A 16051-nucleotide genomic window follows, 5' to 3' on the forward strand; every position below is an offset into this window, starting at 1 on the left:
GGGATTGTGCTGAATCTACAGATTACTTTAGGTGGGTCAGGTGTCTCTTTTTCCTTCTGGACAGGATCTATTCTTAGCTTTAAGTCATAAACAAAACTAACTTGGATTTGTTAGTGTTGGTAGCAAAATGCAAAAGAGGCACAAGTCTGAGTCAGATGATTCAGGATAAAATTAGAGCCTGAGAACTACTTTTTAGATATTTGTTGTTTGTTGATTTACTGGCCTTGCCAAGGTCATGCTGACACTGATTTTTTGTTTTTATTTTGGCAGATCCAGGTGGATGAAGTCAGAAAGCTGGTATATTTTGAAGGCACCAAAGACTCCCCTTTAGAGCATCACCTGTACGTGGTCAGTTATGTAAATCCTGGAGAGGTGACAAGGCTGACCGACCGTGGCTATTCCCACTCTTGCTGCATCAGCCGGGTATTATGTCCCCCCCCCCTTCTTTCTTTTTCTTGTTTCTTTTCTTTTTTCCTTCCTTTTTTTGAACAATCTCCAACTTACAGAGAAATTGAAGCACACTAAGAAAAGGTCTTTTCCTGAGCCATTTGTAAGAGTACATTGTCGCTATGATGCTTGTCATCCTCAGATACCTTCATGTATAATTCCTACAAACTAAAACATTTTACATAACCTTAATACAATCATCAAAATTTGACATCTTTACATTACTACCATCTAATCCTCAGACATCGTTCGTGTTTTGCCAATTGTCTCAATAATGTCTATTTTGCAGAGAGGATCCAGTTCAGAATGACACATTGCATTTATGTTTCATGTCTCTTAATTCCCTTTTTTGAAAAGGGTTTCCTATTCTATAAAAAACTCTCTGCTCATATACTTCTTCTTTTGAATGATGTGAAAATTGGTGAAATTGTCCTGCAGAAAGTCTAATTCTCTTAGGAAAAGGCTTAAAGAGCTTAGCCTTAACTTCAGCTTTGTGTATACACATAAATGGTCACACTCTTACCATACTCCTGCCATAGCATTAGTGCAGATGTAACAGCAGATAATCCCTTTTTTTTTTTAACTTTTTCCTGGGGAAAAATAATAATTGTTTATCCTTTTTCTAGCATTGTGACTTCTTTATAAGTAAGTATAGTAACCAGAAGAATCCACACTGTGTGTCCCTTTACAAACTATCAAGTCCTGAAGATGACCCAACTTGCAAAACAAAGGAATTCTGGGCCACCATTTTGGATTCAGCAGGTACTCCTTTTCCCTGCGCCTGACTTTAAATACTAAGAATTAGTATATTAGTGCACTGCACCTGTGTCGTATGTCCACATTTCTTGGACAGAATCTTCCCATCTGTCATCACTGACCAATCCCTGTCCCTGAGTTGCTGGGCTCCTGATTGTTCCCACCTGTCCCATTCTGTCAACTAGTAACTCCAGGCAGGAGCAGATCTGGAAGGCCTTTTTGAAAATAAGGTTGAAATAGTTAAGGTATCAACTAGGAAACTTGATGTTATTCATACATTTGGGTGATTCCCAAAAAACAAATGAACTTTAAGCTAGTATATACTGATCTAGTAAGACTCTTTGAGCAAGGAAGCTGCACCTTTAGGGGATAACCAGCTGGTAGCTTTCCTAAACTTTTCTTTTTTTAAAAAAAAGAAAGGCAAATGTTTCCTAAACTTTTAAAACACTCCGCAGTGGCCAACTTAATAAAAGGTAAAGAGAGCACTTGCTCTATATAGGAGTGAGGACAATTGTGAATTCTCTTCTTTTTTTTTTTTTAACTTTTATTTTGAAATAATTTCAAACTTACAGGATAGTTGCAAATATAATACAAAACCCATACAGAGAACTCCATTATACCTCTTCACCCAGACAGCCAGATCCACCAACTTTTAACGTTTTGCCACATCTGCCATATCATTCTATTTATCCATCCGCCCAACCGTCTGACTTTTTTCTAAGCATTTGAGAGTAGGTTGTATATATCTTGTACCTTGAACACATAACACTTCCATGTATATTTCCTAAGAACAAGAATATTCATTTAAGTAACCACTTTTATTAAGTACTGTTATGAAGTTCAAGAAATTTAACGATGATATAAAGCTTGTAGTCTATATTTCCGATTTTTTCATCTCAATAATGTCCCTTTGAGTCTGTTCTCCTCCATTATTAGATCCAGTCCAGGAATATGTATTACATTTAATTGTCATTATCTATTTTTTTTTTTAATGTGGAAACATACAAACAACAATAAATTTCCCGTCTGCTTGATTTCTTATGTGTAAATATGGACTCATTTTATGTATCTTTTAGCCCGCTATCCCCAAATCTTTTTTTTCTGTTAAATATTTTTGTTCAATCTATTTTTGTTTAATCTACCAAGTTATTAAGAAATTAGTGCAAAACCAAAGGGTGTAGGTATATTTTAATGTCCTCAGGCAGAATTTCTAATATGAAACACTTGGGAGAGGTCTGTATAGCATTCATGAACCAGAGGCTGATTGTGACTTTCTTTTTTTTCTGGGTTTTAGTTAGGCCTATTCTCTAATGACCACTGTAATTAAACAAATGTTTATTGAGCACCTGTTGTGACCAAGTTATATTGTTACAAGTTAAATTTATATTCCAGTTTCTTATCAGATATAAGTCTTAACCAACAGTACTGGACCAGGCTCAATGTGTTTATACAGCCCTGAGTACAAACCTCCTAGACTCCAAAGATATTCAGAATATTGTGTGTTCTGTTTCTGAAATAGGTAATTTGATATTACCATTCAGTTTTTTTGTTTTTGTTTTTTTTTAGATAAATGTTCTTGCTTAATTTTTAGACTGTTACTTGAAAGGGAGATGGTCAGTTATTTGTGTGTGGGTGTAGTGTCTTCTTCCTTGCTCTCAGATCATACAGCGCGCATAAGAACTCCTTTTATAGGCTGTGTATGTTACCTATTTACAGGTCCTCTTCCTGACTATACCCCTCCAGAAATTTTCTCTTTCGAAAGTACTACTGGTTTTACATTGTATGGGATGCTGTACAAACCTCATGATCTACAACCTGGAAAGAAATACCCTACTGTACTGTTCATTTACGGTGGTCCCCAGGTGGGCATATTTACTTACATTTATACATGTGTGCATGTGTGTATTTTTTTAAATGTCTAGTCAGGTTGCTTAGGTTTTGAGATTTTGAGCACTGTCAGGCCTCTGCTTTTTTTGAATTCTGGTTTAATGTTCTGATTATTCAGTTTAGGAATTTCAAGAAGCTAGGTTTTGTTAGATGGCTGATTTATAAGTCAATAAGTTAATTTTTTAATTGCAGTGAGAACTTTATAGGGAGTGGCATATTCATGTCAGTAGGTAAATATGTTTGGGAAATGAAATTAAACAAAGGAAAACTTGTTTGGGAAATAAAATTAAATAATTAAATTCTTGATAAATAAAGCACATTTTAACAGATGTTTTCAAAAAGGCTTGGTAGCCTAGTGAATTCCCCCCTTAATTTAAAAGCTATTTGTTCCAAACAGACTAGAATTCTTTTATCAGCTAGTTAGGGATTAATACTGAACTACTTACTGTTCAGCACTGTATAGAAACTTACACCTTTATTTTCCTTTTCTGAATTAAATATTAGCTGTGGTATTAAGTAAATGTATTGGCAGTCAGAGTAACGTATTATAAATAGGCAAATTGGTTTAATTGGTAATTTAAAATGTTTATTCCTGTTTATGTATCTACTTTGAGCCCTTGAAGAAATCAGAATACAGTCATAGTGCTTTCATAGATAACTATTGGATTCAGTAAATATTCTTTCTAATTTTACCAGTTATTTAGTATCTGGCAATTTAGCTCCTTTCCATGAAGAAATGACACAGTAGATATGTAAATATGAAAGACACACTAAAAAACAAGCTGGTTAATAGACTTTATGACTAAAGGACTCCTCAATTAGTAAATAATTAAGTTTTTAATGTCTTAGGCCGAATTGCACATTAAACAAAATATTTTGGAGTACTTTCTATTTCTTATATACTTTATACTTTTTTGTACTTATAGAAGCAATCATATTGGAAATGCTTGAAAGTGAATTCCAGTATATGGTTTTTGAAAAGCTTGTAGGTGACATAGGATGATTTGTTCGTTCTTCTCTCAAAGTATCTTGGAAGCATTCAAATTTGTGAGGTCAAAGGAATATATGGTGTTCAGTTGCAGGCATATTTCCCCCTGGGATTCCACATGCTAGAGTGCCTCTGGCACTTCAGCAACCGAGAGATCAAGAGATCGTTCATCCTCTTACCTGATGGCTCCATTTGGGTTAATTATGAAGAAACTTCTTAGCATAAGACCAGGTCTTTCTAATAACACACCATAGTCTTGTGACGTTTGATTAAATTTTATAAGAGTGTGACATTCATGTCTAAACTGTGTTCTTTCTTGGTGTATATTCAGTCAGGCAGGGCTGGTCAAAGTGCAGATTCGTAGAAACAGCAAGAATGTCACAGTTCATAGCATAAAATGAATCACTTTATCACTAAATGCAACAATTTCTATAGGTCAGACAAAAACGAAATACAAGAAAAGCAATGAATGTTGCCCATTAAAGTCATCAAGGCATTTAAACTCTCCATTGATTGATAATAGCTATGTATTTTTTAATGTTTATTTAACAAATATTTATGGTGCTTCCTATGTAGCAGACATAGGTTTTTGCTTTGAATTTTTGCAAATATAATGCAAAAGAAAGCCAGCTAGGTGATAGCAGGACACAGGTTTTGAAGAACTGATAATAAAGGAGACTTCAATTTCCAGAGCCAGAGGGCATTATGTTTAAGTACTTTCTTCCGGAAGCAGCAGGGCTCCAGGCTGCAAAGACAGAAACATTGGCTCTAGGGGAAAGAGTCCATATCAGTTGAGACTATCTTTTCTATGTGACCGCAGGCAAAAAGTAAGGTAGTTTCCTTTAAATTTGTTTTCTTATTTGCCTAGTATTTCTTTCTTCAGCTCCCTCCCTTTAAAAACAAACACCTTTGTCCAACAGTTCCCCTCTTTCCAATGTAGGAAGGGGAATCATTCTCATGTCTCAATTTTTCATTCATTCATTCAGCAAATAATTATTGAGTTACTTATGTGCCAGGTTCTATTCTAGGCAATGAGGATCACAGTGAATGTCAGAGACTAAAGCCCCACCCTGTCCGAGCTTAGTGGGGCAAGTAAACAAGTAGAAATATAAATATGCTCTAATTTCAGATAATGGAAGTGCTATGAAGAAACTACTCTGGGGAAGGGCATAGTAAAGTGACTAAGATGTAGTGGAGAGCTGTTCTGATAGGAAGGTCAGGGAAGGCCTCTCTAAGGATACAAATGATGATGAAGAATGAGCCACATTAAAGATCTGCGAGAAGAGCCTTTCAGACAGAGGGAACAGTAAATGTAAAGGTCCGGGTGTGAGAACCAACTTGATACAGTTGATAAGGAGACCAATATGGTTAGACTACAGTGAGCAAGGGTATAAATGGTATGAGGTGAGGTCAAAGAGATAGTGAAGGGCCAGATAATGTAAGGTCCCAAAAACCAGGGCAAGAAGTTTAGATCTTAAGGGCAGTGGTAGATTGGAGGAAGCCAAACAGCAAAGTCAGATCGGATTTACGTTTTTAAAAGATCACACTGCCGCCATGTGAAGAATCTGTAAGACAGCAAGACTAGTAGCGGGAATATCAGTTTGGCAGTTTTTGTAGTGGTGCTAAACATCCGAAAGTGCAAAAAGAGAAGATTCCTTTTCTCCCTGCAAAATCTAGCCCAGTAAACTCAGTAGATATTATGATTGAAGATAGCATCAGTTCTTATTTAAGTCCTGGCTGACTTGGTGTTCTATTGGTTTTAGCCAGAGAAAACATCTTTCTGATTTTTGCCAGAACCTTTTTTGTTTAATATCTATCTTAGTGTCCACTAGAACTCTGTAACCTTTTGTTCACTAATTATTGTCCTCTTTTCACTAGATACTCTATTTCCAGTGAATCACAAAAGTATATTTAAGTTTGAAGTATAGTTTCTAGGGTGATAAAGGGATTTAAAAATTATCCCTCTAACAATGAGTTTTGTATGACAGGAAAAAATTCTAAGTTATTCCCACTGCTGGTCAGAGACAACCCCAGAAGAGATATGTGGGAAGGGAAAATGATTTTATTAACCCTTGTCACTGTCATTGGAATGACATGATTCATCTTCAGGGTAAAAGTAATCATTTTGGTAACTTTTTCTATGGTTTGGTTAATTCCCTTGTCTTGTATATAATTAATGTCTAGGTTATAGTTGTTAAGTCTGTTGGTCAGTAATTGCCCTGAACCCTGAATGTGAAGTTGCAAGAAGCAACATAAACATGAAAATATTTAAAAGCCCTTAAAAATTATATTTTAAGAAAAACAAAATAACAAAAAATTTAGTTTGCAGAGCCTTGCCTCTCTTGTGTTTTTGTATGCCATCCACATAATGAATTTCACTGAAGTTGTGTCTCTTCCTCAGGTGCAGTTGGTGAATAATCGGTTTAAAGGAGTCAAGTATTTCCGTTTGAATACCCTCGCCTCTCTGGGTTATGTGGTTGTGGTGATAGACAACAGGGGATCCTGTCACCGAGGGCTTAAATTTGAAGGCGCCTTTAAATATAAAATGGTGTGAGCATAAAAACATTTTTCTTTTAAAGAGTTACATCTTTTCTGTTGCATAGTTTGGTGTGAAACCCCAGAGAGATAGTTGGAAGAAGGGGCTGCAAGAGAGTGGGGGAGGGGAGGGGGGCGGAGACAGAGAGAAGATTTGTATGTGTGTTAGAGTTGGAGGATGAGAAGAAAGATGCAAATCGATATTCAGTAGGCTAGTTCATGTCTACCTGTATGTAACTTCAGGGAGCTTAGAGCCACTTTACATAGAAATACCCTCTCTTTCTATTTCATCTATCCAGCTTAGCCAGAAGGCAGCACCATTTAGTTTTCAACATCCTGTACGCTGTTGAGAGGAATAAATGAGATTTGTTCTGTCCTCTGTGAAGAGGGAAACCAACTGATTAGTGCCTTCCTTGTGACAAGCCTCTTTTTCTCTGCAGGAAGCTTTAAATGCTACCTTTTAGAGATGCCCCATGTCCTTTCTGCTGCTTTGGGAAATGATGAGAATCCGATGTTCCTTTTACACAGTAAGGCAGTTACTGTGTTTGCCAGTGTATTGGACATGCTGAATAAGACATGGGGATTTTTCTCCCACAGCCAGTTCTTTGACCTTATATTGTATTCTCATGTAAGTTTTTTTTTGTTTTTATTTTTGTTTTAGGCTCAGGGAAGTGAGATTGTGTGCACTGGCAGGCGTAGTAATATAGACGGTGGTGGTGGTGGTGGTAGGAATTAGAACATAATAGAGCTTTAAAGAGATAGTATGAGGTAGTGTGATGGGAAAATAGGACCAGGCTTCATGACTGATTCCCTCTGCTTTATTGTTACTAAGTATTAAAATGAAGAAGTAAAATTAGTCAATCTTTTTGTCTTTGGGTATGGGAAGGCTTGTTACAAGGAAGTTGCTGACCTCTTAGCAGATAACAGAACAAATGCAAATGATTATAGCATTGGACAGTTTGGGCAGAAATAGGAAAGAAGTTTATGACTAAGGGGTAAATAAACCCAAGTACAGGCTAGCAACAGGAGGTGTAGACCTTTATCTCTGAATAGATTTTTTCAATTATTATTTGAGCAAGCAAATCTCAGTTGATAATGGATTTCAAACTTAAAAAACTACAAGTATTTTTATAAAAAAAAATTTATGAGCTCTATAAGTACTCTTATAATATGAAATTTTATTGATTAGGATCAATGAAATGTTCTCCTTTTTTTTGCCAGGGTCAAATAGAAATAGATGATCAGGTGGAAGGACTCCAGTATCTAGCTTCTCGGTATGATTTCATTGATTTAGATCGCGTGGGCATCCATGGCTGGTCCTATGGAGGATACCTCTCCCTGATGGCATTAATGCAGAGGTCAGATATCTTCAGGGTATGTGACTTCCTATTGTACTTACTTCTGTGATGAGGGTAGAATTTTCTGTAAATTGTGAGGATATGAGAAAATGCCTGTTTTATAAAGGTTTAAAGAGTTGGCAGTAATATGAATGTTTGAGTTTGTATGTTTAATAGCCATGTGAGATATAAATGTACACGTATAGCACATATACATACACATAACATTTGTCAAGCTGATGACCAGTTATTGGCTGTTTATAGACATATGCCAAAAATTATGAGAGTCATGAATTAGTAAACCATGCACCCTTACATGTTGAATTGTAATTACTTGTTTAATTGTTGGACTAGAAATTCTGAGGGCAGGTACCTGTCTGCCCTATATAGCTCTGTATCCCCAGCAGCCAGGCACACTACATGACCAATAGTAGGCTCTCAATAAATCTGTGTTGAATAAATAAATTATTAATTATGTAAACAATATTTATAATTATATAAACGAATTCTTACTAGAGGAAAATACATTAAGAAGCTAACAGTTGTTAAGGGAGAGATAATTATGAGTAGTGGTTTTCTTTTTTTGTTATTTCAGTAACGACTTTATTTTACATTGGAAAAGGAATTTTTTCTTTTAAGAAAAAAAAATTAGGATTTTTGTTGCCATGTATACATTCAGATACCTTTTATTTATCATAACCACAAAATGAACTCTGAAAGCTGCCATAATTTTCCCAGGCTTAAAGCAGTTGAGAAAGTAATAAGAATATTTAAACCTATAATTATGTGTGGGAGTCTTAAAATAAGGCAAGTTTTTAGTACTTACATATAGTTTATTCATTGTTTTAAATTCTGTAGACCCAACAGAGGCTAAAAAAGGAAAGGAAGAAAGTGGCTGCTTTTCCCATTTAATGCTGATAATTCTCACACATTTTTTTTTTCCAATAGCAGGAATGAGTTTACACTGAGCCATTCATTTGCTCCAGTTCAGTCTCCCCTTTTAACAAAGGGGCCCACGTTTGAATGCCACCTAGCCCAAGTTAAGGGTATGGTTTGTAGCACACTCATGGAACATGAAGCTGACTAACTCACAAAGTATCGAATTCTTGACCTTGTCACTCCACTTTGATTGTCTGAGACCATATATGCCCCAGTCATGGAGCTAAAGCCTGAGGATAATTTTAGCCTATAAATTTGTAGTTGAAAGTTGTCAATGCTAGCCATCTGTGATGGTTAAGTTCATGTGACACCTTGGCTAGGTTATGGTGTCCAGTTGTTTGGTCAAGCAAGCACTAGCCTGATTGTTACTGTGAGGGTTTTTTGTAGATTTAAATCATTAGTCAGTTGGTTGCATCTATGCCTTATTACATCTACTGTCAACAAAAGAGATTGCCTTCAGCAATGAGAGAAATTTCATTCCATCAGTTGAAGGCCTTAAAGGAAGAACTGATGATTTCAGCAGTCAGAAAGAAGAATATCTGTACTTCAGTCAGCCAGCTTCTCCTGGGGAATTCATAAAAAATCTTCATTGGAGTTTCTAGCTTGCGGCCTGCCCAATGGAATTCAGACTTGCCAGTTCCCACAGTCGCGTGAGCCAATTTCTGTAATAAATCTCGTAATATTTGCATACGTGTGTGTGTGTGTGTGAATCCTGTCTGTTATGTTTCTCTGGAGAAGCTTGACTAATACAGATTTTGCTACCAAGAATGGTTTTTGAGAAACAGAATTTTAAGAATGAGATTTCTGAGTTGGCTCTGGAGTGTTTAGAATTGGCTCTCTAATCTTTTTTTTTTTTTTTTTTTTTTAATCATCATTTTATTGAGATATATTCACATACCACGCAGTCATACAAAACAAATTGTACTTTCGATTGTTTACAGTACCATTACATAGTTGTACATTCATCACCTAAATCAATCCCTGACACCTTCATTAGAACACACACAAAAATAACAAGAATAATAATTAGAGTGAAAAAGAGCAATTGAAGTAAAAAAGAACACTGGGTACCTTTGTCTGTTTGTTTCCTTCCCCTACTTTTCTACACATCCATCCATAAACTAGACAAAGTGGAGTTTGGTCCTTATGACATTCCCAATCCCACTGTCACCCCTCATAAGCTACATTTTTATACAACTGTCTTCGAGATTCGTGGGTTCTGGGTTGTAGTTTAATAGTTTCAGGTATCCACCACCAGCTACCCCAATTCTTTAGAACCTAAAAAAGGTTGTCTAAAGTGTGCGTAAGAGTGCCCACCAGAGTGATCTCTCGGCTCGTTTTGGAATCTCTCTGCCACTGAAGCTTATTTCATTTCCTTTCACATCCCCCTTTTGGTCAAGATGTTCTCCATCCCACGATGCCAGGTCTACATTCCTCCCCGGGAGTCACGTTGCCAGGGAGATTCACTCCCCTGGGTGTCTGATCCCACGTAGGGGGGAGGGCAGTGATTTCACCTTTCAAGTTGGCTTAGCCAGAGAGAGAGGGCCACATCTGAGCAACAAAGAGGCATTCAGGAGGAGACTCTTAGGCACAAATACAGGGAGGCCTAGCCTCTCCTTTGCAGCAACCGTCTTCCCAAGGGTAAAACTTATGGTAGAGGGCTCAACCCATCAAACCACCAGTCCCCTATGTCTGTGGTCATGTTAGCAACCATGGAGGTGGGGTAGGCGAATACCCCTGCATTCTCCACAGGCTCCTCAAGGGGGCACTACATCTTTTTTTTTTTTTTTCCTTGTTTGTCTTTTTTCTTTTTTTTTTTTTTTTTAACTTTCCCTTCTTTTTTAAATCAACTGTATGAAAAAAAAAGTTAAAAAGAAAACAAACATACAATAAAAGAACATTTCAAAGAGACCATAACAAGGGAGTAAGAAAAAGACAACTAACCTAAGATAACTGCTTAACTTCCAACCTGTTCCTACTTTACCCCAAGAAAGTTACATAATATAGCAACATTTCAGTGAACTTGTTCCTACTACATCCATCAGAAATTAACAGACCATAGTCATTTCTGGGCATCCCCAGAACGTTAAATAGCTTATCTGTTCTTCTTGGATTATTGTTCCCCCTTCCTTAATTGCTCTCTACTGCTAGTTCCCCTACATTCTACATTATAAACCATTTGTTTTACATTTTTCAAAGTTCACATTAGTGGTAGCATATAATATTTCTCTTTTTGTGCCTGGCTTATTTCGCTCAGCATTATGTCTTCAAGGTTCATCCATGTTGTCATATGTTTCACGAGATCGTTCCTTCTTACTGCCGCGTAGTATTCCATCGTGTGTATATACCACATTTTATTTATCCACTCATCTGTTGAAGGACATTTGGGTTGTTTCCATCTCTTGGCAATTGTGAATAATGCTGCTACGAACATTGGCGTGCAGATATCTGTTCGTGTCACTGCTTTCCGATCTTCCGGGTATATACCGAGAAGTGCAATCGCTGGATCGAATGGTAACTCTATATCTAGTTTTCTAAGGAACTGCCAGACTGACTTCCAGAGTGGCTGAACCATTATACAGTCCCACCAACAATGAATAAGAGTTCCAATTTCTCCACATCCCCTCCAGCATTTGTAGTTTCCTGTTTGTTTAATGGCAGCCATTCTAACCGGTGTTAGATGGTATCTCATTGTGGTCTTAATTTGCATCTCTCTAATAGCTAGTGAAGCTGAACATTTTTTCATGTGTTTCTTGGCCATTTGTATTTCCTCTTCAGAGAACTGTCTTTTCATATCTTTTGCCCATTTTATAATTGGGCTGTCTGTACTATTGTCATTGAGTTGTAGGATTTCTTTGTATATGCAAGATATCAGTCTTTTGTCAGATACATGGTTTCCAAAAATTTTTTCCCATTGAGTTGGCTGCCTCTTTACCTTTTTGAGAAATTCCTTTGAGGTACAGAAACTTCTAAGCTTGAGGAGTTCCCATTTATCTATTTTCTCTTTTGTTGCTTGTGCTTTGGGTGTAAAGTCTAGGAAGTGGCCTCCTAATACAAGGTCTTGAAGATGTTTTCCTACATTATCTTCTAGGAGTTTAATGGTACTTTCTTTTATATTGAGATCTTTGGTCCATTTTGAGTTAATTTTTGTGTAGGGGGTGAGGTAGGGGTCCTCTTTCATTCTTTTGGATATGGATATCCAACTCTCCCAGCCCCATTTGTTGAAAAGACCATTATGGCTCAGTTCAGTGACTTTGGGGGCCTTATCAAAGATCAGTCGGCCATAGATCTGAGGGTCTATCTCTGAATTCTCAATTCGATTCCATTGATCTATATGTCTATCTTTGTGCCAGTACCATGCTGTTTTGGCAACTGTGGCTTTATAATAAGCTTCAAAGTCAGGGAGTGTAAGTCCTCCCACTTCGTTTTTCTTTTTTAGAGTGTCTTTAGCAATTCGAGGCATCTTCCCTTTCCAAATAAATTTGATAACTAGCTTTTCCAAGTCTGCAAAGTAGGTTGTTGGAATTTTGATTGGGATTGCATTGAATCTGTAGATGAGTTTGGGTAGAATTGACATCTTAATGACATTTAGCCTTCCTATCCATGAACATGGAATATTTTTCCATCTTTTAAGGTCCCCTTCTATTTCTTTTAGTAGAGTTATGTAGTTTTCTTTGTATAGGTCTTTTACATCTTTGGTTAAGTTTATTCCTAGGTACTTGATTTTTTTAGTTGCTATTGAAAATGGTATCTGTTTCTTGAGTGTCTCTTCAGTTTGTTCATTTCTAGCATATAGAAACATTACTGACTTATGTGCATTAATCTTGTATCCCGCTACTTTGCTAAATTTGTTTATTAGCTCTAGTAGGTGTATCGTTGATTTCTCAGTGTTTTCTAGATATAAGATCATATCATCTGCAAACAATGACAGTTTTACTTCTTCTTTTCCAATTTGGATGCCTTTTATTTCTTTGTCTTGCCGGATTGCCCTGGCTAGCACTTCCAGCACAATGTTGAATAACAGTGGTGACAGCGGGCATCCTTGTCTTGTTCCTGATCTTGGAGGGAAGGCTTTCAGTCTCTCACCATTGAGTACTATGCTGGCTGTGGGTTTTTCATATATGCTCTTTATCATGTTGAGGAACTTTCCTTCAATTCCTACCTTTTGAAGTGTTTTTATCAAAAAGGGATGTTGGATTTTGTCAAATGCTTTTTCAGCATCTATTGAGATGATCAATTGATTTTTCCCTTTCAAGTTTTTAATGTGTTGTAATACATTGATTGTTTTTCTTATGTTGAACCATCCTTGCATGCCTGGAATGAACCCCACTTGGTCATGGTGTATGATTTTTTTAATGTGTCTTTGGATTCGATTTGCAAGTATTTTGTTGAGGATTTTTGCATCTATATTCATTAGGGAGATTGGCCGGTAGTTTTCCTTTTTTGTAGCATCTTTGCCTGGTTTTGGTATTAGATTGATGTTAGCTTCATAAAATGAGTTAGGTAGTGTTCCATTTTTTTCAATGTTTTGAAAGAGTTTGAGTAAGATTGGTGTCAGTTCTTTCTGGAAAGTTTGGTAGAATTCCCCTGTGAAGCCATCTGGCCCTGGGCATTTATTTGTGGGAAGATTTTTGATGACTGATTGGATCTCTTTGCTTGTGATGGGTTGGTTGAGGTCTTCTATTTCTTCTCTGGTCAGTCTAGGTTGTTCATATGTTTCCAGGAAATTGTCCATTTCTTCTACATTATCCAGTTTGTTGCCATACAGTTGTTCATAATATCCTCTTATAATTTTTTTAATTTCTTCAGGATCTGCAGTTATGTCACCTTTTTCATTCATTATTTTGTTTATATGGGTCTTCTCTCTTTTGATTTTGTCAGTCTAGCTAGGGGCTTGTCAATCTTGTTGATCTTCTCAAAGAACCAACTTTTGGTGATATTTATCCTCTCTATTGTTTTTTTTTGTTCTCTATGTCATTTATTTCTGCTTTAATCCTTGTTATTTCTTTTCTTGTACTTGGTTTAGGATTGGTTTGCTGTTCATTTTCTAGCTTCTTCAGTTGATCCATTAGTTCTTTGATTTTGGCTCTTTCTTCCTTTTTAATATATGTGTTTAGTGCTATAAATTTCCCCCTTAGCACTGCTTTTGCTGCATCCCATAGGTTTTGGTATGTTGTGTTCTCATTTTCATTCGTCTCTATATATTTAGCAATTTCTCTTGCTATTTCTTCTTTAACCCACTGATTGTTTAGGAGTGTGTTGTTTAACCTCCAGGTATTTGTGAATTTTCTAAGTCTCTGATGGTTATTGACTTCTAATTGTATTCCATTGTGGTCAGAGAATGTGCTTTGAATAATTTCAATCTTTTTAAATTTATTGAGGCTTGTTTTATGTCCCAGCATATGATCTATTCTGGAGAAAGTTCCATGAGCACTAGAAAAGTATGTGTATCCTGGTGATTTGGGATGTAATGTCCTGTAGATGTCTGTTAAATCTAATTCATTTATCAGATTGTTTAGGTTTTCAATTTCCTTATTGGTCTTCTGTCTGGTTGATCTATCTATAGGAGAGAGTGATGTGTTGAAGTCTCCCACAATTATTGTGGAAACATCCATTGCTTCCTTTAGTTTTGCCAGTGTTTCTCTCATGTATTTTGTGGCACCTTGATTGGGTGCATAGACATTTACGATTGTTATTTCTTCTTGCTGAATTGCCCCTTTTATTAGTATGTAGTGGCCTTCTTTGTCTCTCAAAACATCCCTGCATTTGAAGTCTATTTTATCTGAGATTAATATTGCTACACCTGCTTTCTTTTGGCTGTAGCTTGCATGAAATATTTTTTTCCATCCTTTCACTTTCAGTTTCTTTGTGTCCCTGTGTCTAAGATGAGTCTCTTGTATGCAACATATTGATGGTTCATTTTTTTTGATCCATTCTGCGAATCTATATCTTTTAATTGGGGAGTTTAATCCATTTACATTCAACGTTAAAACCATGAAGGCATTTCTTGAATCGGCCATCTTATCCTTTGGATTATGTTTGCCATATTTTTCCCTCTCTCTATTAATATCCTTTATTGTACCCATACCAAATCTCTTTAGTACTGAACCTTTCTCCAAGTCTCTCTGTCCTGTCTTTGTTTCTCTGTCTGTAGGGCTCCCTTGAGTATCTCCAATAGGGCAGGTCTCTTGTTAGCAAATTCTCTCAGCATTTCTTTGTCTGTGAAAAATTTAAGCTCTCCCTCAAATTTGAAGGAGAGCTTTGCTGGATAAAGTATTCTTGGCTGGAAATTCCTTTCACTCAGAATTTTAAATATATCGTGCCACTGCCTTCTCGCCTCCATGGTGGCTGCTGAGTAGTCACTACTTAGTCTTATGCTGTTTCCTTTGTATGTGGTGAATTGCTTTTCTCTTGCTGCTTTCAGAACTTGCTCCTTCTCTTCTATGTTTGACAGTGTGATCAGTATATGTCTCGGAGTGGGTTTTTTTGGATTTATTCTATTTGGAGTTCGCTGAGCATTTATGATTTGTGTATTTATGTTGTTTAGAAGATTTGGGAAGTTTTCCCCAACAATTTCTTTGAATACTCTTCCTAGACCTTTACCCTTTTCTTCCCCTTCTGGGACACCAATGAGTCTTATATTCGGACATTTCATATTATCTATCATATCCCTGAGGTCCATTTCGAGTTTTTCAATTTTTTTCCCCATTCTTTCTTTTATGCTTTCATTTTCCATTCTGTCATCTTCCAGGTCACTGATTCGTTGTTCAACTTCCTCTAGTCTTGTACTATGAGTGTCCAGAATCTTTTTAATTTGGTCAACAGTTTCTTTAATTTCCATAAGATCATCCATTTTTTATTTAGTCTGCAATGTCTTCTTTATGCTCTTCTAGGGTCTTCTTGATTTCCTTCATATCCCGTACTATGGTCTCATTGTTCATCTTTAGTTCTTTGAGTAGCTGCTCTAGGTGATGTGTCTCTTCTGGTCTTTTGATTTGGGTGCTTGGGCTTGGGTTATCCATATCGTCTGGTTTTTTCATATGCTTTATAATTTTCTGTTGTTTTTGGCCTCGTGGCATTTGCTGAACTTGATAGGGTTCTTTTAGGGTTTGTAGACCTATTGAAGTCCTTATCTCTAATTTATCAGATCTACAGCTTCGTG

The 16051-nt window shown here is 36.6% G+C and overlaps 1 protein-coding gene across 9 annotated transcripts in view; it reads left to right on the forward strand.

Annotated features, from left to right (window-relative positions):
- The window catches only part of DPP8 (dipeptidyl peptidase 8), a 76297-nt gene that overhangs the window by 47923 nt on the left and 12323 nt on the right, over positions 1–16051 (forward strand). For 8 of the 9 annotated variants that reach the window (XM_037833663.1, XM_037833667.1, XM_037833665.1 and 5 more), the window contains 5 exons: positions 271–423; positions 1074–1209; positions 2920–3065; positions 6480–6626; positions 7835–7987. In XM_037833663.1, the coding sequence (XP_037689591.1) occupies positions 271–423; positions 1074–1209; positions 2920–3065; positions 6480–6626; positions 7835–7987 (735 nt within the window). Of the gene's footprint in view, positions 1–270; positions 424–1073; positions 1210–2919; positions 3066–6479; positions 6627–7053; positions 7218–7834; positions 7988–16051 lie in introns of those variants that run through there. The other variant, XM_037833672.1, reaches the window with a different exon arrangement.

Source organism: Choloepus didactylus, chromosome 4 (assembly GCF_015220235.1).
Source record: "Choloepus didactylus isolate mChoDid1 chromosome 4, mChoDid1.pri, whole genome shotgun sequence".
Lineage (NCBI taxonomy): Eukaryota > Metazoa > Chordata > Mammalia > Pilosa > Megalonychidae > Choloepus > Choloepus didactylus.